Below are 23,457 nucleotides of genomic sequence, written 5' to 3' on the forward strand. Positions count from 1 at the left end.
TGGCACATATCGAAAAACAGAGTTAATTAACTGCATAATAATTGATTGGGGCCAAAAACTGAATGACTGAATACCATAACTATCCAGATTAAATTAAATTAAATAAGAGCCTAACTGCACAGGGTTTCCCTCTGAAAGGCAGGGGGTCGCCGGAGGGACTGGGCCTCATCGTGCTCGGGACGTCCCGCTCCGCTCTGCACTTCCTGTGAACAGCTGATCCGAACTAAACGAGCTGTACAGACGATGTGGATTTATTTAACTGTCATTAATTTACCATGTTAATGTTGTTTATGAAGAGAAACCTGACTTCAGGACGAGTTTGTGTCAGCCTGTATGAATCCAGTACCGACACGTGTGTACATGTTGATTAGGTCACACTAAGGCTTCGTATTATGATGTCATATGTGATGTCATCAGCCTGCTGCTGTATCACACTGCTACTTCACTGTTTGATTGGATTTTTGGTTGTTTCTGTTGTTTCTGCTGGAAATGAGTTTGTCCCCTGACTTTACTATGAACACAGATAACATTTATAGTGCTATTCTATGTATAAAAGACAAAAAAAGCTATATTTCTGTAAAAGCGTGGTATATTCCCCCTGCAGTTCCTGGAAGGCCTCTGTCTCCGGGTAACCTCTCTAATCGTGGAGGTCATCGCCCCTGGAAACAGCAAACCGCAGACGACAAACAGACTGTGAATGATTAACCGTCCGTCTGCGGCCGTGAGGAGCAGAGACGCCTCTGCTGTGCGGCGGGGGCGAGGCCGAGCCGTCTCTCCCGGGACGTCCCGCCTCGTCTCTCACATGTCGCCGCTCCTGGACTGGGCCGCTGTCCTCACGCGGGGTCGCGCCCCACGGCTTGCAGCCCGGCTGTGGACACACGGCTGGAAGCGGATTATTCTGTGCTCACATTCAGTTTCTTTAACCCTTTATCCCCTTTATCTTTGGGGTCGTTTGGCCTCATTCAGTGTTTAACTTCTCTAAATACATGATTAACTGTGTTCCTTTGAATGGCTTTTCCTAATTTAATGGGAGCAGTGGGTAAACTGGAGATGAACATGATGATGCACTCAGGCTACGTTTACACATAGTCGGGTATTTTGAGAAACGAATATTTCCCTCCCTCTCTGTTTTCCAAAATAACATCATGCACACAGCATAGTTTTCAAAAAAGTTTTCAACCTGCATAAACACGCCGTCGAGCGCCGTCATAACTACGCCAAGGCTATGGGCGGCGGCGTAGGAAGAAGGAGAAAGTCATGCAAGCCAATCAGATGGCGCATAATGTGACATCAGCTGCCTAAAACTCTGTTTTTCTCAGTTTACATGCAAAAGTGAAACAGGAGTTTTCCTAAATCTCCACTCTGGCCGGAGTTTTTAGAAAGAATCGTTTTCAGAGGCGGATTCGCCATTTGCGTGTAAAAGAAGGGCACAAACAAAGGGAAATATGTCTGTTTTTAAAAATACCTGTGTATGTGTAAACGGGCCTTCAGTGTCCCTTGATCAGCTCCACCTGTATAATCTAATCTAATCTAATCTAATCCAGTCCAGCTGTTGTGCCATAAAGTTTCCTCTCCTGCTGCCTGTAATGCTCAGCTTGTCTTGTTGTCACGGTAACAGAGGTGTTCATTCACGTCTGTGTTTGGCATTGAGCTCATAGTTAGTGCTGCACTTTACTGACAGCTGTTTCCACTATTCTGTCCCCCATCATGGATATCAATAAGGAGGACAAAAAACTAGAAACCCCTCTCAGTATAATGCAGTCCAGTAGCAGACCTGCAAACTACAACCTCAGTAATAAACACAGAATTAAAGGGACTCATTCTGCACAACGTCAACACAAACTGAACATTATGAACTTTGTTAAAAGGCAGAGTTTATGGCAGAGCTGCTGAGCTGAACTGGTCAGACTGGTCAGACTGGAGCTGAGGGAGGGACGCTGCGTGTGTGTTTCCAGCGTCCTGCACTGGTTTGTAGGCAGCTGTGAGCCTCTGGCTGCCTCAGCTGGAGAAAACAGGTCAGAAACATCAACACACATTTGTTTCACTTGTTTTGGACACGGAGCAGCTAGAACATTTATAATCTTCAGAACACTTCCCTCACCTGACAGAACACACCTGCAGTGACATAACCACACCTGTAGTGGTGCAAGAACCTCGGATAGTTAAAGGAATATTCCAACATTTTAGGCAAAACCCCCTTTCCCCATCTTCCCCAGACTGAGACCAGATGTTGGACACCACGTCCACCTCTGGACGTCCACCGGTTCACCTCTCATGGGTAGCATAGCCTGTTAGCTTAGCATAAAGACTTGAAGTCTATGGGAGTTGTTAGCTTGGCTCCGTCAAAGTGTAGTGAAGCTGTCATATTTGATGATGATGATGATGATGATGATGATGATGATGATGACACTACACTAACATGACCTTCATCATCACCAAAAAATCGTGATGTGAGTGAATGTGAAGGTAGCAGGAGGGTTAAAACACTAAGGACCCGAATCCTTTTTTATGATCAGCCATTACAGAGCGGCTCTGAAAACCAACACTATAAATACCTGCAAGAGGCCCGTGACACCTGGCACCTCAGCGTATTCCTCCGCAGAGAAAAGTAGTTCCTCTTAAAGTCACCCACAAATATGAAAATGAAAATACAAAGTCACAAAGTACAGATTAACATACTCCTGTAAATGTAAGTCCGTGCAAATCTATACAAACATGTTCAAAAATATGAAGAATCTGTTGTTACAGTGTCAACATGTGGCTACAAGGCAGATCCATCCCATAATAAGTCATTTAATTATAAGAAATAGGAAATGAAATTAACATAAAAATATATGCCTTAAAATTTTGAAAAAAAAAAAGAAAGAAAAAAAAGTGCCGTCTCTAGGGGGGTGATGGTCTAAGACAAAAACTCAATTTCCAAAATTAAAGTGCTAATTAACAAGGAAGAAAGCTCACATATTCTCTGAGGTTAAGGTGGTAAATTTATGATACAAAACTCACAAATTTATGAGAAAAAAACTGGAAAATTCTGAGATGATAAAGTTGCTCAGAAACTCAGAAAAAAGTTTTTCTTACAGCACTGGATTTAGTAACAGGGACACACTTTTCTCAGAAAGGTTTTTTTTTCCTGCAAATTTGTGACTTTATTATCTCAGATATTTTTTTTTTTTTCTTGTAAATTTCCACCTTTAGTTGTAAATTTACACTTTTTTCTCAGACCATGTTTTTCTCAATAAAATGTAAATATGAATCAGTGTATTACATGAGAGAGGTGGGAGATGTTAGTTTGGATGATGTGGCGGATCACAGCCGCCGTCACCTCGTCCCGCTGAGACTCGCCGCCCGTCGGCCTTCAGGCTTCCCGCCTCGTGATTGGTCGACACGCAGAGCTGGCGTTGCAGGGCCTGTCGCCCCTCTGCTGACAGACAGGACGGGTGAGACAGGAGGCGTGACCTGTCACAAAGGTCAGATTGCATCACCATGGCAACCCACAGATTTTGAAAAAAAAAAAAAAAAAACAGAGAGAGACAGACAGAGAGACGGAGAGACAGAGATAGAGAGAGAGACAGATATAGAGAGAGACAGACAGAGAGAGAGAGAGAGCTCAACACCAGACCCTCAGGACAGACCCCAAACCATCCGGCCCAACCAGATCATAAACAGACAGACAGAGAAATCCATCCCCGCTGGGCAGACAGACACAGCACACAGCAGAATGGCTTGTTATTGAGCCTTAAACAGAGCAGACTCAGTGCAGAACACCTGAGCTGTGTGTCTGAGCACAGACTCACAAAGACTGAGCAGATCCAGACTGAGGTACACCGTCTGGACCTGGAGACACACCTGGACTCCCAGGGAGGACAGACTCTGCTCTGCCCACAGGGACAGGTAGAGACCGAGCAACACTTCCTACTCCTCTGTGACAAATACACACTGATTAGACAAATGTTCTTCCCCAAATTTACAGTTTTTCTCGGTTGCTAAAACGCAAAAACTGGTTCCTGTAGCACAAAAACCCAAACCTTTTGTCATTCCCAGAAGCACACATGCATTTCCCATAACCATAAACACAATTCACCAGTTTCCACACACGTTTCAATATTCAAAACTCTTTGTGCAAAACCTTACACAAAAGTGGCCACATAAATCATTCACTGCACTGTGTTCATTCAGCAAACACATGCTCTCAATACAATTAACTCAAGTTATCATGACCTAAACTCAGAGACCACACCTTTCTCCAAGTGCAAACACTCAGCCTAAAAACTGTTAACACACCAGTCAGAACTGTGGGTCAATAAATAGGCCTGGAGGCCTGGAGGCCTGGAGGCTTCTTCATGTGCTTTGGAACAGCGGATCACAACCATGCCGAGGCTGGTGGACAACAAAGAGGAAGAGGAAGAGGATGAAGCAACTTCACCGTGTGCCTTTTGAGAGGAACTCTGACAGGGTGAAGGAGCAACGATTCCAACATGTGCAGGTTATTGCTGTGCAACACAGAAATGTTATAGTGTGTAGAGTAAAGGCCCATCTTTCAGTCCAGTACACACAGTACTGTGTTTGAAGTCAAATGTGTGTTTTTGACTCCTGTAGAGAAGCTTTGACATGGATGCCATCATGAGTACATCTTTATCGTTGAAGCAGACTTCAATCTGACAAAAAGGCGCCAAAGGGGCCGCAACATCATTGGACACCAAGCAATCACACAAGTCCCAGGCCAGAGGGGAGGCAGCATCACTGTGTGTGTGTGTGTGTGTGTGTGTGTGTGTGTGTGCAGCTATTAGCAACCGTGGCATCCTCCACTGCCATGCCATACTGGCTCCACAAGGGGATATTTCCCACGCTGCCTGGCAAGAGCAGACATAATGTGTGATGTTGACGAAATACTATGGCCTGACCCTGACCTGAGACAAGACCATGCTGATGATGAACCTGTATATGTGCTGAATATGGAAATACTGTGAATAAAACCTATTGTGGGCATTTTGGTGGCAGTGTTTTGAATGAATCCCTCCAGTGTGTAACAAACACTCATGTAGTCCGTGTTTTGACAGCTTGTGTGTGTTGTCTGAGGGTAAAAACTAATTGGGACCCAGAAGTTGGATGTTTGTCCCGTTGGGTGTGAGTTTTTAGAATTGTGTGTGAAGATTTGAGAAAATGGTGAGTTGTTCCAGGAATTGTGTCTAAGCAATTGAGAAAAACTGTAAAACCCAATATAAAGAATCTGAGACCCTTCCAGATGGAGACAAACTAAAATCTGTTTTAGGTGAGAAAGCAAAGTGCTGCACACGAGCAGCTGCGTGTGAGGCCTCCTGCCACAGAAACAGCTCACAGGAGGAGAGCAGCTCTCCAAACTGCTCCTGTAAACATGTTAATGACAAGCTGGGACCAAAATGTTTAAGTTGAGCCGCCGTGTTCCTTGTGGCCTGGTGAGAAATGTTTAAGTTGTTAAGTCGTTTATATTTGTACTGTTATTGTGTATGTTCTGTCACTTATACATTTGTTGATTTTATTAATATTAGTATTACTATCACTGTTATTTGCTTTGGCAATATGAGCACTACCTTCTCATGCCAATAAAGCTATTTAACTTGAAACTGAAATTGAGAGAGAGAGAGAGAGACAGAGAGAGAGAGACAGAGAGAGAGACAGAGAGAGAGACAGAGAGAGAGAGAGACAGAGAGAGAGAGACAGAGAGAGAGAAAGAGGTCAGCGTCCACTCCTGTATCTCACGCTGGCCTGGCACTGCAGAGGATTGTGGGAGCTGTAGTCTGTCAGGAGGGGGGTGGGCGGGGGGCAGGAAGTGGGCGGGGCCGGGGGCTCGGCGGTACAAAGGTGCAGGCAGCGGGCAGTCACAGCCCTGAGGACCTGAGAGAGGACGGCACGGCACCTGCAGAGTGAGTAGCAGCAGCTGAGTCCAACACACACACACACACACACTCAGCAGCTGTGTTTGATTATTGATTATTATTGTTACTGTGCAGATAATAATGAAACCATCTGTGATATCAGAGCAGACCGGCGGCGCTCTGTGCTTATTGATCGATCTGGGATTATTGACCCTGAGGTCACTGAGACCTTCCCCTCAGCCAGGGCCGGCCCGTGGCGTAGGCAGTATAGGCAAATGCTGAGGGCACCATCTGCTGGAGGGGCGCCGCGAGCGGCCAGAGGGGCGCCGGTTGTTCTACCGCATATGCGGTGCCAACCCATTTCGAGCCAGGCCCACCCAATCAGAAGAAAATGTTTTCGGGATTAAAATGTTCATCCTATTTCCAGCCTTAGCAGAGCTCATGTGATGCCAGCTTCTCAGCCAACCAGCAGCTTTCTATCATTCGTGAGTGCCCGCCCCCAGGCTGCGTCATCAGCATGTGACCCAATCAAATGAATGAGTTAGTTTGCGCTCAAACGGTCCCGCCCAGACTCAGGAAGAAAGAAATGTGTACAGGTAAAGAGAAAAGAGAGAGACGGAGACGGAGTTTATTATGGCGAAACAGAGCAGTTTACTTGGCTTTTTCACCAAACGACTCCGTGTTGAGCAGGAGGAAACTCCTGCGGCCATTCCACCACTTGATTTAAATGTTACAGTGCGAGTGTTTGTTTACCGGTGAGCTCAGCCGTCTGGCCCCGCTCCCAAAGCAAGGCCGGGCGGCCGGAGGCAGAGTCTCGGTAAAGTCTGTAAAGTCTGGTTTGACGTGCAGCTTCATATGGGACGCAGGGTACATGTGTGTCTGCTCTATGTGCTGCATGTGCTTGGCACTTTTTGTGCTTTATGTTGCTTTCTGTTGCTTTCTGTGATCATGCCTGCATACAGGTGCTGTGTCGTTCAACCAATTTCAGTACTACTGACAATAAAGTTGCATCGTATCGTAGGGCGAACGAGGGCAACCGCAAATTAAAGCCCGACTCTTTCAGTATGAGGAAACGCACGCCACCCAAAGAGGAGTCCAAACATAATTGAACACTATTTTAACAATTGCGCTATTAATGGAAATATATAATTCAACATTAACGAGCCCAGATAGCCTGATGTGACATGATGATGGCACTAGATGAAAAAGCAATCTTAGCGTCTGTGTTGCTTGGCAACCATTCTGTCCACTCTGTCTTGCTTGGTGGAAGAATGAATAGTTCTCAGTTTTTCTTGTGTGTTTATTTTATGGGCTATATGTAGGGTGACCGTTTAATAAAAGCAATAAGCCCCTTGAAGCCTTGAGTTACAGTGATTTTACAGCTCCGCTGGGCGTCGTGCCTTAGATAAGAACGCCCCTCAGCCGCTGTAAAATCACTGTAACTCACGGCTTCTCGGGGCTTATTGTTTAAATAATGTTGCACTTTCTGTTCGATCTGAGTATGTTGGAACAGTGTAGCTTGGTTGGTTAAATAAATGGAGAGAGAGACAAAACCTCCAAAGATATATTTCCGTTTACAGTTTTGTTCAGTCAATAAGAGGAGAAATGAAGTGCTGAGTTATAGGTGTTTGTCCAGTTCAGCTCTGAGGTGAGGACAGCCACACAGAAGCCACTCAGGTGCAGACAGGCTGCTGGGATGCAGGTGGCAGTGCGGTGCGGTTTTGTCGGCGTCGGGGGGGTGGGGGGGTTGTTAGGCATGGAGGGGCGGAGGGGAGCAAGGGAGTAGCCTAATTTCGCCTAGGGTGCCAACATAGGCAGGGCCGGCAGGGTGTGTTTTTTGTTTGTTTGTTTTTTAAGGTAAAACTTTTCTATCTGTTGTATTTCTGTGATGTGGTCGTGTGTGTGTGTGTGCGAGCTCGGGCTCTAACGGGTCAGTTTGTGTTGCGTTTTTTTTTTTTTTTTTTTTTTTTGAGTCAGTTTCAGTTTGTTTTGTTCATCAGAGAGAATATACACCATTTCTAATGTTGGGGTGATATTCTGAGGGGGGAAAAAAACTTTCCAAGATTGAATTTGTTAATTTATCAGTAAAAACTCAAAACTTCTAATATTATAAAGTCAGATGTTTATGAGATAAAAACTCAGAAACTAGTTTCTCTCCTCCTCTCTGTGTCCGTGGCTCCACCTGTGCTGCCCCCTGCTGGCCGAGGCTCCACCTGTGCTGCCCCCTGCTGGCCGTGTCTCAGGCCTGCAGCTGATCCCCTCAGCAGATTCTACTCTGACATGGGATTCAGGAACAAGGAGATCCTGCTGATCTGACCCAGAATCAGCAGATTGTTTTCTTCTGAATCGGCCCAAGTCACAGCAACGTCTCTTCAGAGTCCAGATGCTGAGGAGGAGGTTGGGGTTCTGGACTCAAACCAGCAGGATTTCCTTCAGACTGGATCCCACAGGAGGAGGACAAACTGGATTCACTGTTTGCTCCTGATAAATTTATGACTTTTATCTCAGAACTTCTGAGTTTTTTTCTTGGAATAACACCCCTTCCCCCGGTTCCACATTTTTGGCCCTAATACGCTGTCATAGTATTTTTTTTTTTCTTTCATTTTTTTTCACTCAGAAATTTGGGATAACAAAACGAAATCAACATGAAATAGGCAAAAGTCTGTTTAAACTGTTTAAAAGAAACATAAAAATACTTTCAGCACATTCATGACTTCATCACCAGCGTCTGCTCAGATGCTCAGATGCAGATTCAATTACATTAATTAATAAATTTTTATCAGCAAATCATTTAATTTGTATGAAAGTGCCAACAGTCAGACAGACAGACAGACAGACAGACAGACAGACAGACAGACAGACAGACAGACAGAGAAACAGACTCTCCTCCTTGTTCCCTTTCCTCTCCTCTCCTCCTTGTTTCCTCTACTTGTTTCCTCTCCTCTCCTTCCCCCTCTCCTCTCGGTGGTCGTCACGGTGATGTTGAAGTACTTCAGCCTGTTGCCGTGGTAACCTCTATTTTTAGACAGTGGGTAGCAGCCCATAATAAGCCGGGCAGGCAGGAGAGGACAGGAGAGGTTGCCGTCTCCTCGCCATCTCCTCGCCATGTCCTCGCCGTCTCCTCGCCTGTGGTTTGGCAGCAGGAGGAACTGGGAGCTGCTCTCAGACCTTCAGCTCGTCTTGACCTTCAGGAGGCAGCAGAGGTCACAGGCTTCCTGCTGTTTTTCTTTACAGCCACAAAAAATAAAATAAAAATAAAACCATTCAACCCCCAAATCAAACTCTGCATTCAGAGCAGCTCCTCCTCCTCCAGGCTGCCCCGTTTCAACACACGTACACCTGTTCCTGAAACATGTGACACTGACCCAGAGACAACTGGGATTATCTCAGATTATCTCATCCTACTGCTGGATTTTTTTTACCCTGTGTGAAGAAAACCAAGATCTGAACACTGGAGACTGAAAGATGGAGATTTCCAAGATTTAAAATTGTCATCAAAAGTGTGACAGCTAAGCCCCGATGAAGAAAAAAGACCTTTTTGGTATTTTGGTGACCAGATTAAACAGTGATGTGATGGAACGGCACGGGTTCATACGGCAGTGTGTTACTGAAAAAACTACAGAGCCGGGGCAGGAGGGCGTTCATATTCCAGATTAGATTACCCGCCTTCCTCGGCTCCGTATTGTTTTTCTCTACAGTGGCCCTGATTGGCCGTCGTAAAACCAAGAGGAGCCCTCAGAGCAGATATTTAAGGATGTTCTCGAGGAACTGGCCCACATAACGGAGGTGTCACAGCAACACACTGACCTGAGCTCAGCTGGACCGTCTGCAGGTCCTTAATCCCACTGGAGCGTTAGAGCTCCTCCCTGTTTAGACCACCGTCGTTGGTGTGGGCGGAGTCATGTTGGTGTGGGCGGAGTTACCTGAGTCCAGGGGAGAGCGAGGGCCGCTGAGCGCCATTCTGATGCCAGCTGACAGGGGATTGTTGGTGCTCCCCCTAGTGGATTATTGGGTTAGTTGCATTTTTCTGTTAAAAGTCAGACAGACAGCTGGAGAGACCAATCAGAAGGCAGTGGGTGGGTCTTTTGGCTCCTCCCCTTTTTCCACACAGCAGTCAGGGACTCCAGGCTGTTTGTTCTGTACAGAGGAGACAGCCTGTATACACACACACACACACACACACACACACACACACCCTGCTCTGCTGAGATGTGAAGTGTGTTTACAGGGAGGCTCTTAGTTTTATTCAGTCACATCACGTTCTGACCTGCCCTTGCTCTTATCTCCTAGACCTGGAACCTGAACTCCAGGACCTGCAGAGACCTCCAACACCTCCAGACCTGCAGAGACCTCCAACACCTCCAGACCTACAGGATCCACAAATCCAGACCTACAGGATCCACAAATCCAGACCTATAGGATCCCCAGATCCAGACCTGCAGGATGGTGTCCCTCTGCCAGAGCAGATCCGAGTCCAGACCTTCTCCTCTGAAGCGTCTCTGCCTGTGGCTGCACCGCTCTTCATCCCCTCCTCCTCCTCCTCCCCCTGCTCTCCCCCTGCCTGTGGCCAGTGCTCAGCCTGTGTGTGTGGTGAGTCGGCGCCCCCTGCTGGTGCTGCTGCTGCTGTGCAGTTTGCTGCTGATGCTGCTGCTGCTGCTGTGGAACTACCACTGTCTGTTCATCTCCCAGCTCTGCTCGCCGCCGGGGGGCGAGGAGGACGAGGAGGAGCAGGGCGACGCCCTGTGGAGACACTGATGGACCACATGAACCACTTCAAACATCACATGAGTTAAGATAAGATAAGATAAGATAAGATAAGATAAGATAAGAGGCACCTTTATTGATCCCCTGTAGGGGAAACTGCAGTGTGCAGCGTGTGTGTGTGCACATGCTGCTGCTTCCTGTTTATCCACTGCCTTCATTGCAGGTCCAGTCTGTGGCCTGCGGCTCTGCTCTATTAAAATCAACTTTAATCATAAAAAGTCAAAATCAAAAGCAGGTCAGTGCGGCTCTGGGCTGGGAGAGTTTGTTCCTGTCCGTCGACCGACAACCAGGAAGAGCTGATTTATAAAGTTTGATATCAGCTGAGTTGAATAAAGCAAACACAAAATGACTGCTAATGAATTCTGAATGTTACTGACGTGCTCTCTGTTCTCTGTTGGTTAGAAGCTGCAGAGTTTTGAACGAGCTGAAATCTCTCAGGGTTTGTCTTTTCTTTTCTTTTCTTTTCTGGAGGCCTGTAGAAAGTGCATGACAGTAATCGACTCGGCTTGAGATCGAGGCATGAGTCCGTTTTTCAGCATCTTGTTGAGGTATAAGTGGCTGTACTTTAGCTATGTTTCTAAGGTGGCAGAATTATATTTTTTCCACCTTGATAATGTTTGACTTGAAGTTTCAATGTGAATCTAAAATAACACCATGACCCGGATTATTCAAATTTAATCCAGGGAGTTATTTCCCAAGATTTTTAAACATTTCTCTTTCTGTTTTAGAGTTGACTAGCAGGATTTCACTTTTGTTCTGGTTTAAGAAATTTGACAAATTTTTGCTCGTCCATTTATTTATTGCCAAAAGACAAGCGGTGATGGAGTCTAAAGCGGCAGCATCGCGTGGCTCAGCTGTGACGTGCAGTCGGGTGTCACAGAAACTGACATCACCAAGGCAGCTTGTGGAGTGAGAATAACAGCGGGCCGAGGCAGGTGCCTTGTGGAACCCCAAACTGGCGTGGTGTTTCTCCAAGACTGACGTCAGACTGTCTCCCTTTGAATTTTTCAGCCAGTTTCACACGCAGTCAGAAAGACCAGAATGAAAACACACTGAGAGCTTCTTCAGTCTGAAGTCGCTGATTAAGAGCGACTTCAGTTCTGCGGTTTGTTCTGAAGCCGGACTGAAATTCCTCCAGATGTTGTTTTCTTTTTATTTGCACTGAAGCCATCTTTTCAATAAAACAAGTAAAACAGGGAGAGAAATAAAACCCAGTAAATAAGATGGAAAATAAAACCCACCTGATACAAAGCTCAGTTTGTGTAATACAGGTGAATTTTCTCAGGGTTACGTCATTGTTCCAGGGTTTGTTGACGTCATCTGTCTTTACATCAACAGTTCAAAATCTGACAGATTTGTCCAGATGTGATCTGAAAAACTTTTTTGACTTTTTGTGGATCTTTTGACTTTGTTGGATTTGCTCATTTGAATATGTTAATAAAATAAAAGTCACCCTACAGAAATTAGTTTGTATGTGATGTTTTTGCCATTCTTGTTTTACCTGACAGTCGACTCTGGGCTCAAGAGAAACTGCTGAAGAAAACCTGCCAGCAAACAGGTGAGTCCACAGGCGCAAATCCAGGGGCGGGGTCGAATGGTCAAATGTATTTATTTATTACTGTAATGAACCAGAGTTCAGATTGAGTTGTTCTGCAAAGGCCAGAGTTGATCAATTATTTATTTATGTTTCTTATGTTTATGTTATTTATGTTTGTTTATTCGACTTAAAAGCCTTTAAAAGTTATAAACAAATCAGACATGTAGCCTAAAATAATAATAATAATAATAATAATAATAATAATAATAATAATCTACTAAAATAATGTAAGGTATATTCCCACATCAGCATAAGCATTGACGTCTTCTGCTAAACACACCACACCATGTATACCATACACCGTACCACACAGGAAATCAGGCGGGTCATATGATGATGTCCCTCAGCGTCTGGACTCTGGAGCTGTGACAGCTATGAAACACTGTGACTCTGCTGTTTGGTTCCTGTTTGTTCTCATGTTTATTCTGTGTTGACCCCCTCCTGCATGTTGCTGCACGTCACGTTTTTTTTTTATTGTGTGTATATTTCTTTAGCACTTCTAATTTATTGTTTGTAATGTCTTCCTACCAAGCAGAGGAGCAGACCCCTAATTTTGTTGTACAACTTGTACAATGACAATAAAGGCTATTTGAATTTGACTTTGAAATTACTGCAAATATATAAGTAGAACATTAATTCAACACGCTGCAGATTCTTACTGCAGGAGATGAGGTGACTGACTGACTCCTCTGGGAAAAAAACTGTAGCGTGACAGTCGTGTTCAGAGGAAAACCCACAATCAGACAAAATAAAGACAGTGAACGCAGCAGGAGGCCTTCAGGCACCTTCTCATCCCAAAGCACTGCATTGTGGGAAAACAGTGTCACTGAAAACACTGAGCCAGGTGAGGTTTGGTTCCAGAGCAGCAGGGGGCGCTGCAGAGCACATCAACACCCTGCTCACTTTCTGCTCCACTTACATGTCACATGACAGGAAGTTCACGTTGTTAAAGCTCAGGTCAGGTTTCTCCTGCAGTCCACGTTTCACTTTTCCATCTGTTTACCTGCCCCCCCCCAACACACACACACACACACACACACACACACACAAATTTCCTACTGCTAAAGACATTTTGACCACCACAAATCTCTCTCTCTCACACACACACTCTCTCTCTCTCTCTCTCTCTCTCTCTCTCACACACACACACACACACACACACACACACACACATACAGAGGAATGTGTCTCAGGTTGCTGTGAAAACATGACGGAGGAGAGTTCAGAGCAGCGCTGTCGTCTGTTGTTTGGCTTGTTTGCCCTCCGTGTCAGCAGGGGGCGCCCCCGGCCTGTGTGTTAATGTACACTCCATCAACACAGCGACATTTAAAACGCTGGAATAAAGTTGTGCTGACCTTCTTTGATGCTGCACCAAAACGTCCAGCTCCCCAAACTAAAACCTGCTGAGCGACAGCAACCAATCAGAGAGGACGACTGGCTACAGCCAATCAGAGAGGACGACTGGCTACAGCCAATCAGAGAGGACGACTGGCTACAGCCGACAGGAAATTTCATAATCCAAACTAAACGCTCGATTCAAACCAAATCCACTGCTCAGGAGGCAGGCTGTTAGCTACCTGGACAGGTAAAACAGGTAATTGGATGTTACAGCAAATAACACACAGCTGTCCACCAATCAGGCGGCTTGATATAATTAGGCACCAGCACACAGCGAGGCTCTCTGTGCTCCGTGTGTTCTGTCTGCGCTGCAACGCGTCCATCATGTAATCACCACCGGCAGATGTGAGTGTTTGTTTTCCAGTGGGCAGGTCACATCACTTTAAATCCTACGTGACCTGAAGGCAGCGTCGGGCTCCGTCCCGTCCCAGCCAGCCTGTCTGTGTGGTTTGCATTAGTTACAGCTTCACGCTCCTCTTATTTTTAGCCTCAGCACTGAAATACAGTTTGACTGGTTTCAGCAGTTTTCTGGGAACAAGTAGAAACGTGTTGGAATGAGGCAGAAGGAGGCAGAAGGAGGCAGAACGAGGCAGAAGGAGGCAGAACAGCCACCAGGATGAAGAAAGTGACTCTTGAATGAAACAGTAGGAGCAGGTGGATTAGCCCGGCTCCACCCGTCCCCTCACACTGCAGGAAAACACCAGTGTGCTGCCTAAACCACCGTCCTCACAGGGTGTGATTCACTGTGACGCCGCTACCTTCCCAGGTGAGAGCAGCATTTAGGTGCAGTGGGAAAACACAGTGCTGGCTGCAGCACAGCAAACTGCAGACACAACCCGCCACTTACAGTCTAAATGTGACAGGCGGCAGCTCTGCTTAATGTGCAGGTATGAAAACAGCAAAGCAGGAAACATCCAGAAACATCCAGAAACCCAGAAACCCAGAAACACGCTGCAGCCTCTGTCTGATCTGCACACTGAGAAACGCACCATAACAAATGTGAAACGGTGAAGTTGGCCTGAATGCTTCCTGATGTAAATATAATCACATAAACACATAAATATATAAAAGACAGTGACAATTAAACATGAACACTCAACTCAACATTCATTCCTTCCCAAACCATTCAGACAGAATGAGCTGTGTTTTGTCTCCACACTGTAAAAAATCTAAAATTCAGAGAGCGCGCCTTACCTCGCTGACTTGGAAATGAAACATCAACGCCGCCGCAACGCCACCCAGCTGCAGTACTGCTGCTACACCACGAGGTGGCGCCACATTTTTTGGTGTTTGGAAAGCCACATTTGACTTCACTTGTGTCAGTGTAGACACTACAACATCTGGAATGCCTTCACATTGAAATGAGATTAGACATTAGATGTTGGGTTTCGATTAAAGAAAGGCACCGACAAGTGATTAAAATAGCATAAATAATAATTAAACGAATTAAATAAACAATTTATAATTAATTAATAATTCAATAATAACATAACTGAATTAGCTGGTGAAGCAGCAAGTTTGTTTTTTCTCTTTGACTTATGTCATTTAATGCCATTGATGTTATTGGCTATGTGTCTTAATGTATTATGTTTAGTGTGAGCCAAATTCCCACCATGGACAGTAAAGTCACAGAAAATACAGCAAGAAACCTATGAAATACAATCAAATATAACAGAATTTTGAATTAATGACTTATTTTGTTAGTCATTTTTACTAGGAGTCATTTAAATAGGATGCAAGAAACAGAGAAGATCCAGCACAGATTGAAGTCTGCTTTCATTAATCAGCATGTCAGTATCTCAAAACATAGTTACTTCATCTTATTTCTAACATCCCCTGCCATTTTTCCTGAAATACTTGTACAGATTTTGATTAAAATCCAAGTCAAACCTGCTACTCCAAGTCCTGGCAAACTTCTGGACTCATCGGAAGTGAACTGCAATGGCCTAGCTGATCGTAAAAAAGGCGTAATATTTTTTCATGGCTTAAGGGAAAAAAGCAAGATATTTTTTGCCTTCAGGAAACTCATTCCTCTGAGAAAGATGAATTAATTTGGAAAAAAAGAGTGGGATGATACAATTTAATTTTCACATGGTCAGAAAAATTCAAAAGCTGTTATGATTCATTTTAAAAAGCTATTTAGTATTCATTTAAGTTCTCACAACTCCGGAGATCTCTATAAAAGGAGCCTTCCTGCAGGAGTCGCTCTCTTTTTTTCTCTTTGTCCATTGTGGTCCTGCTGTCAACCAGATTGTTTGAGGGGTTGACTCGGTTGAATAAGTATTTGGTGGGAGGTTGGTTCATAGGTAAGTCGGGGTACCCTGTACACTGTTCACGCACGTAGGAAAACTTGTCTATATACACCAGGATTAGCGGTTGGTGCCACTTTTGTATGTTTTGAGACGTTCTTGTTCATAGGTAAGTCAGTCAGGCCTTTTTCTTTCTATGATTTTTTATGAGCTAGTCGAGACAGGCCTGGTTTTGTTATCTTAATTTCATTTCTTTGGCACAACCTTTCCATCCATCCTACCCCCATTTAAAGAACCTTGTGTTTTTTTTGTGTAAACAAAACCTAGTGTAAATAAATAACTTTAATACTCTTCACTCCTGCTTTGACTCATTACATTATTGGTTGTTGTGTTGCTGCTTTAAAGAGGATGTATGCACAGATTTAGTGGGTAGATGGTTGATGCTAAATCAAATACAGATGACCCAGCTTTTTTTTTTTTTTTTTTTTTGATGAAATATTAGATAAATTGTGGGGTATAGAAAGCCCAAAGATTATTTTAGGTAACTATAATGTTACTTTACAAAAGGAGGACCGAAAGGGAAATACTCTGCACAATTCTCATCCAAATACTCTTATGAAGATTTATAACCTCATGGATGCTTTAGATTTAGTTGATATCTGGAGATTAAAAAATCCTAATTTAATTAGATATACTTGAAGAAGACAAAATCAGGCGAGTAGGATTGACTTCTTTTTAATTTCCTTTTCACTTATATCAAAAGTAACTGCGGTGCATCAATAGAAGATAAATTACGATCTGACCATAATTCTATTGGATTGAATCTTGAATCTTATTGGAAAATGTACGCAGGTCTGGATATTGGAAATTATTTTCAAAGAAGAGGAATTTGTTGAAAAAACTAAAAAATTCATTAATGATTTCTTTACAGATAATATTGGTACAGTTTGTCAGTTTGGGAAGCATTTAAATGTTGTTTTAGAGGATATGTAATTTCATATTCCTCATGGGAAAAAAACAAATCATTTTGAAACAAAAAACATTAGAAATTGAAGTTGAGCAGTTGATTCGAATGTCTGGAGCAGTTTCACCTGGGGGCCAGGGTCACATGGAAGCTGTGTCTTTGCCTGTTAGGTCTCATGGCGGGTGGTGCCACTAGCTCTCCTGCACATGCGGCCAGTACAGAGGTACCTGTACAGCTTGGGGCTCTGCCCTCAGAGGCATCGGCGGGCGTCGGTATTTGTTACCGGGTCTGTCCCGGTCTGTCCCGGTCTGTCCCGGTAACTTTCTCTGTTATGAGGACAGAGAAAGAACTTTTTTCAGCTGTAATGTCCTTTAAACCAGGAAAAACACCAGGAATAGATGGAATACCTGTTGAAGTTTACCAGAAGTTTTTTGATTTGGTTAAAGAACCATTGTTATCATGTTTAAATTTTTCTTATAATGTAGGATATGTAAGAGACTCCCAGAAAGAAGGCATTATCTCATTGTTACTTAAACAAGAACCCAATGGCCAATATAAGGACCCTGTTAATCTTAAGAACTGGAGGCCTATAACACTCCAATGTTATGATATGAACTTGAATTAATTGGATTAAGGTATTATATAATGACACTAGTAGTAGGATTATTAACAATTGTTATATTTCTAGATCTGTGCCTTTATCAAGACGAGTAAAACAAGGTTGTCCATTATCACCATATTTATTTTATTTATTTATTTATTTATATTTATTATTTATTTCTTTATGCTGCCATTTTGACCAGGACTCCCTGGAAGAAGAGACATAGTGTCTCAATGGGACCTTCCTGGTAAAATAAAGGATAAATAAATAAAATAAATAAATTTATAATTGCAATTGAAATATTAGCCATAAAAGTAAGGTCTAATGTAGACATGGAGGGGCTTGACTTGGGAAATAAGCAGGTGAAGATCTCCATGTATGCTGATGATACCAGTCCAAAACCTTCTCCCTTGCAAGCTCTCCTTGAATTTTTACTCGTTTTCAAGTTACTCTGGTCTGAAACCAAATTATGAGAAATGTAAAATTCTTAGAATTGGGAGAGTGAAAGGCACAACCTATAAGATACCATGCATATTACCAATTCCTTGGACCAATGGGCCAGTTGATGTTTTAGGTATTGTCATTCCAGAAGATTTAAAGGACATCTGTGCAATTAATTATAATAATAAGTTGAAAAAAGTTGATAAGATCTTACAACTAGGGATGTCCCCGATCCGATACTATGATCGGAAATCGGGCCCGATCACATAATTTTCAAAGGATCGGAATTGGGTGTAAAAGATCCAGATCACTGATGTAGGCCTATTAATGTAATGTTGCGTAATGTCACGTCCATGTTGTAAACACTACACATGTGCGGAGAGTGGGCGCATAGAAATATACAGACTAGAGCTAGTCGCCTCAGCCCTATGCCACATATTCAATGTCACGGAGTAGGCAACGAAGCTTCTAACACTGTATTTCTATGAGTGGGTGTGCCTTCATGTGTCAATGGGAGTGAGCTGAGCTGTGAGCTGGTCACAGGTATTTGGCTAAGAAAGCGGTTTTGAAAAACTGACAAGACAAGCGTCTCAAATGTCTGCCATTTGGAAATATTTTAAAGTGGAAAGTGAAAGCAGTACTACAGCAACATGCAATGTCTGCAAGATGGAGATTTCGCACGGTGGGAAGGAAAAACTGCTACTGCTATAAAAGCCTCCATAATTCCAAAATTATATTTGAACAAAAACTCATATGAAAGCAAATACCTGGAGAGTACTCATATATTATTTAAAAAACAGATATACTCTTTCATACAGATTCAGCCAGAACATAAACGCTGGGTCAATAATATAATTGGAAATACATCACAGTTTTTAAAAGAAGCAATCCAGAGTTTGCTGTGCTTTCAATTTCACCCCCCCAGAGAAGCAAGATAAAATCAGCAAATAATATGGTTAAACTCTAAGATATTAATTGAAAGGAAACCATTATTTTGGAAGAATGTACTTGAACATGGTGTAATGTTTATAAATGATGTTGTTGGTGAAAATGGTAAAATTATGATGTATAATCAGTTCATTGACATGTATGGTTCCATCTGCTCCTCTCATTCTTACAACCAACTAATTTCTGCTTTAGAAAAAGATTGAAAACAAAAGATCAATAGTGGGACAACAAAACTTTTAGTATGTCAGCCTGCCATATGAAAGAGATTATGGTTAAAAGGTAATAAGATAAATAAACTAATATATAGAAATTATTTAACCTCTAGATCTTTAGTTACTATTCCATATGGTACTTTTAAGAAAAGGGGAGGATCTTTTTGATAGACAAATTTTTACAATGGTTTCAGTTGAAGATAATCGTGGTGTTAGAGTGTAACCCTGGTTCTCTGGAAATAGAGAATATCTCTCCACCACATATAGAATATATGTTATGGGATTTACTGACATTCTAGCAGCTGACGTGAAAACTTCTTTAAGACACACCACGCCTACCGTGGCTTCCCCTGCACCCTATAAATAGACCCAGCTGCGCAGGGATCAGCTGATTCTCTCTGATTTGAACAGGTCCCAAGTGGCCTTGATGTGGAGAGATATTCTCTATTCTCAGAGAACCAGGGTTACACTGTAACCCTACGTTCTCTATTGTATGAGAATATCTCTCCACCACATATAAAATATATGTTATGGGCTCTGTAAGGCACCCCATGAGGGTCCCAAGGAGACAGAGCAGACACCGCTCCAATAGTAACCTCATGAGGTAGTTTCGAATGAGACGTCCCCACCCGAAGTGCACAAGAGTTACAGTGTGTACAAATCACCACAAAACTATATACAAATGTACGCATGTAAAGTGGCGACACTGCAAGACGCTATGTGCCACCACCACCTGTACGTGATTCTTGCATACCCAACCCTGCCAGTCGCAAGGGCTGGGTGCAAGGAAGAGGTCACTCAGATAGCCCGCACTCTGCTAGGCCACTGACTAGGATCTTAACGTCACCCTGGCCAGGCCCGAAGTCGACTGGCCAAGGGGCACAGTGAATCAATGTTCAGGTTGACATGGCCCCCAGCACACGCTCCCCAAAGGAGGTACTGGTGGCCATGTTCAAACTATAAAACCTGGTAAAGGTATTTGGCGTGGCCTATGTGGCGGCTGTGCACACTTCTGAGAGGGCAGCCCCGCACCACAAGGCCCAGGAGGTGGATTCACGTCGTGTAGAGTGTGCTTTCGCTCCCTCCGGCACCGCCTCACCTGTCTCACTGTACGCTTGGTGGATAGCCTCCACTACACAGTGAGAAAGCCTAGCCTTAGACAGGAGGGCCTAAGGGCTCGCAGCTCCACTGATTGATTTATGTGAAAATCAGTGAGCACCTTAGGTAAGAATGCTGGGTTTGGACGGAGGATAACCCCTCCATCCTCTGGAAGGAATCGGCAGCAACCCTCTTAGCAGATGTGATTTCCAGGAGGAAAGCCAGCTTAAGTGATAGCCACTGAAGGCTCACAGTTTCCAAGGGCTCAAAGGGCACCTGTCCCAAAGCTGGCAGGACCCTGCCCAGGTCCCATGTTGGGATGGTCGGCCTATGGCATGGCACCAGCCTCTGTGCCCCCTTGAGGAACTGTGCAATGAGGCTAGCATCCTGTGCAGTTGGCTTATCCTCCCCAGCACGACAGACTTTTATGGCCGCTACTACACCCCTCAGGGTGGAGCTTGATTTACCTGACTCAAGGAGCTCTTGCAGGTGTCTGAGTACCTCTGGAGCGAACATGACATTGCATCGAACTGGTTGGCATTGCACCATGACACAAACGGCTCCCACCGATAGGAGTACGTCGCCCTTGTCGATGGGGCCCGAGCATTCTGCAGGGTATGAACCACTGAACCCGATAGCCCCATGTCTAATAAGCTGGCCCTCTCAGTGGCCAGGCCCAGAGATTCAGCCCCTGCGGGGTGGACCAGGGTCAGGGTCCCCCGCGCCTGGCTCAGCAAGTCCTGCCGAACTGGAAGCTTCCATGGTGTCCCGTGCAACAGCGGTGTCACCCATGAGAACCATGTCATGTGTGGCCAATCCAGTGCCACCAGAATCACATAGGCGGTGTCGCCACCTTACATGCGTACTCAGGCGCAGAGAGCCCATGCCTCCCTGCCTGTTTATGTATGCAGCTGCCATGGTGCTGTCAGTTCTTACAAGCACATGGCAGCCCTGCAGTACTGGGAGGAAATGCACCAGGGCCAGGTGGATTGCCCTCAGCTCCAAGGCGTTGATATGGCGGCCCTGCCACAGGGCTCCCCAACGTCCACTGGTCCCTCTGCCTTCATGGATGGCACCCCACCCTTCGAGGGATGCATCCACAGAGATCACCTGGCAGCGCAGCACAGGGCCCAGCCTGCTGCCTCTCGCCAAGTTCTCTGGGACCTTCCACCACTTTAAAGCTGTGCACAACTTGGCGACGACACTGTTACCGGGACAGACCGGGACAGACCCGGTAACAAATACCGACGCCCGCCGATGCCTCTGAGGGCAGAGCCCCAAGCTGTACAGGTACCTCTGTACTGGCCGCATGTGCAGGAGAGCTAGTGGCACCACCTGTACAGCAGCGGCCATGAGACCTAACAGGCAAAGACACAGCTTCCATGTGACCCTGGCCCCCAGGTGAAACTGCTCCAGACATTCCCTGAGGGAATCCTGTCTGGCCTGAATCAATGTCCCCAACCCAGTCCTGGTATCCAGCCACATACCGAGGAACTGGGTGGCCTGAGATGGCTGCAGACTGCACTTCTTTTCGTTGATGCGCAGACCCAGATACTGGATGTGCGCCAACAACATCTGGACATGGCGACAACACTGCTCCTCTGTCTGAGCGCATATGAGCCAATCGTTCAGGTAATTCATTATCCTGAGACCCTGCTGCCGCAGAGGCCCTAAGGTCGCATCCATGCACCTTGTAAAGGTGCGGGGAGGCAGCGATATCCCAAAGGGGAGGACACAGAATTCGAGGATCTTGCCGTCGAAGGCAAACCTGAGGATTCTTCTGTGGCCCTCTCAAATTGGAATTTAGAAATATGCGTCCTTGAGGTCGGCCGTTGCAAACCACGTGGTATGGACAACATCTTGCACTTCAGGGGCCGAAGAAACTTGTTCAGGCCCCTGAGGTCCAAAATGGGCCGGAGTGTCCCATCATGTTTTGGGATCAGAAAATAACACAAACCGCCTGCCTGTCTTCGTGCCCCACTTTTCTGATGGCCCTCTTAAACAGGAGACTGGACACCTCTGAGCGCAAGATCTCTCTGCGTTGTTGATCTGCAACGATGGTAAAAGCAGGTACCGAAGTCACAGGACGAGCGCTCAAAAACTGAAGACGATACCCATGAGTCATTGTTGAAATGACCCAGGGGTCCGCCCCCAGGGACTCCCATGCTGTATGAGGCCCCTGAAGGTTTGGGCTGACAGGGGGAAAAACGGCGCCAGGACTGCGACTTGGGGCCCTGGGGTGCTTTGTCCCCGCGCCCTCTTTGTCCTCTCCTGCTGCACCGCCCTGCACCCAGCCGAACCCTCAGATCTGGCTGGGCCTGACTGGCTTGATGCTGCTGTTGGTGTTCCTGCTGTGGTCGATGCACCTCCTGCCAGCCCGTGGTCTGCCTCAGGGCATTTGACATTTTGCATTGACTCTTTCACTCTCACGTCGTCTGATCTGCAGTGAAATCAGAGAATCAGCTGATCCCTGCACAGCTGGGTCTATTTATAGGGCGCAGGGGAAGCCATGGTAGGTGTGGTGTATCTTAAAGAAGTTTTCACATCAGCTGCTAGAATGTCAGTAAATCCCATAACATATATTCTATATGTGGTGGAGAGATATTCTCATACAATAGAAAACCATAATTTTTTGCCAACAAGGAAAATGTTATGTATATGGGGGATTTCAGAATTAGATGATTACCGATTTTTGGCACAGAGGTTGAATTAACTGTTCATCTTTTTTGATATTGCCTTGTTGTTTCTGTTTTTTGGGGACAAAGTTCAAAATATGTGTACAGTGGTCCCTCATTTATCACGGGAGTTATGTTCTAAAAATAACCCGCAATAGGCGAAATCCGCGAAGTAGTCAGCTTTATTATTTACAATTATTCTAGATGTTTTAAAAGGAACCCCGACTATGATGACATGTAGGCTTTATGAGATTAATGTTGGTATCAGTCATATTAATGTGATACGGAAAACATTACAAATGTCTTCGTTTTTATAAAATTTGAAATTATAATTTCACTCGTAGGTCGCCATTGTTGTTGACGTCGCACTGCATTCTGGGTAGTGACGTCAAATGGTTGTCCGCTTATTCCACTGGGCCCGTTTTTGTGACTTTACAGCAACAAACATGTCATCTGTCCAGCCTTTTCAGTTTGAACCCAAACGAAATGTTTACTACTCCTACCCCCCCGCCCCCCCCGGCACCAGTCAGCTGCGGCACCGGGGCACCATCAGTTGGCATCAGGCGAGCCGACCGCGGCACTGACCGGCATCAGGCAGCTCACCTGTCAGATCCGGCAGACCTGACCGGGTGGGCACGGTACCTGCCGGTGGTGATGG

The 23,457-nt window shown here is 45.1% G+C and overlaps 1 protein-coding gene across 2 annotated transcripts; it reads left to right on the plus strand.

The window, feature by feature from the left end:
• The first annotated feature begins 5,837 nt into the window (after nt 1–5,837).
• LOC115364891 (formin-like protein 13) lies at nt 5,838–12,073 on the plus strand. Of its 2 annotated transcripts, none has more exons than XR_003928727.1 (2): nt 5,838–5,900; nt 10,143–12,073. XR_003928727.1 is itself a non-coding variant. In XM_030059562.1 (2 exons), the coding sequence occupies exons 1-2, from the start codon at nt 6,439–6,441 to the stop codon at nt 10,643–10,645; spliced, it is 513 nt and encodes a 170-aa protein (XP_029915422.1). In that variant the 5' UTR covers nt 6,423–6,438; the 3' UTR covers nt 10,646–12,073. The 2 variants fall into 2 exon arrangements, 1 of the variants encoding a protein (XP_029915422.1); XM_030059562.1 differs by lacking the exon at nt 5,838–5,900 and adding an exon at nt 6,423–6,448.
• The last annotated feature ends 11,384 nt before the right edge of the window (nt 12,074–23,457 follow it).

Source organism: Myripristis murdjan, chromosome 9 (genome assembly GCF_902150065.1).
Source record: "Myripristis murdjan chromosome 9, fMyrMur1.1, whole genome shotgun sequence".
NCBI classification, from domain to species: Eukaryota; Metazoa; Chordata; class Actinopteri; order Holocentriformes; family Holocentridae; genus Myripristis; species Myripristis murdjan.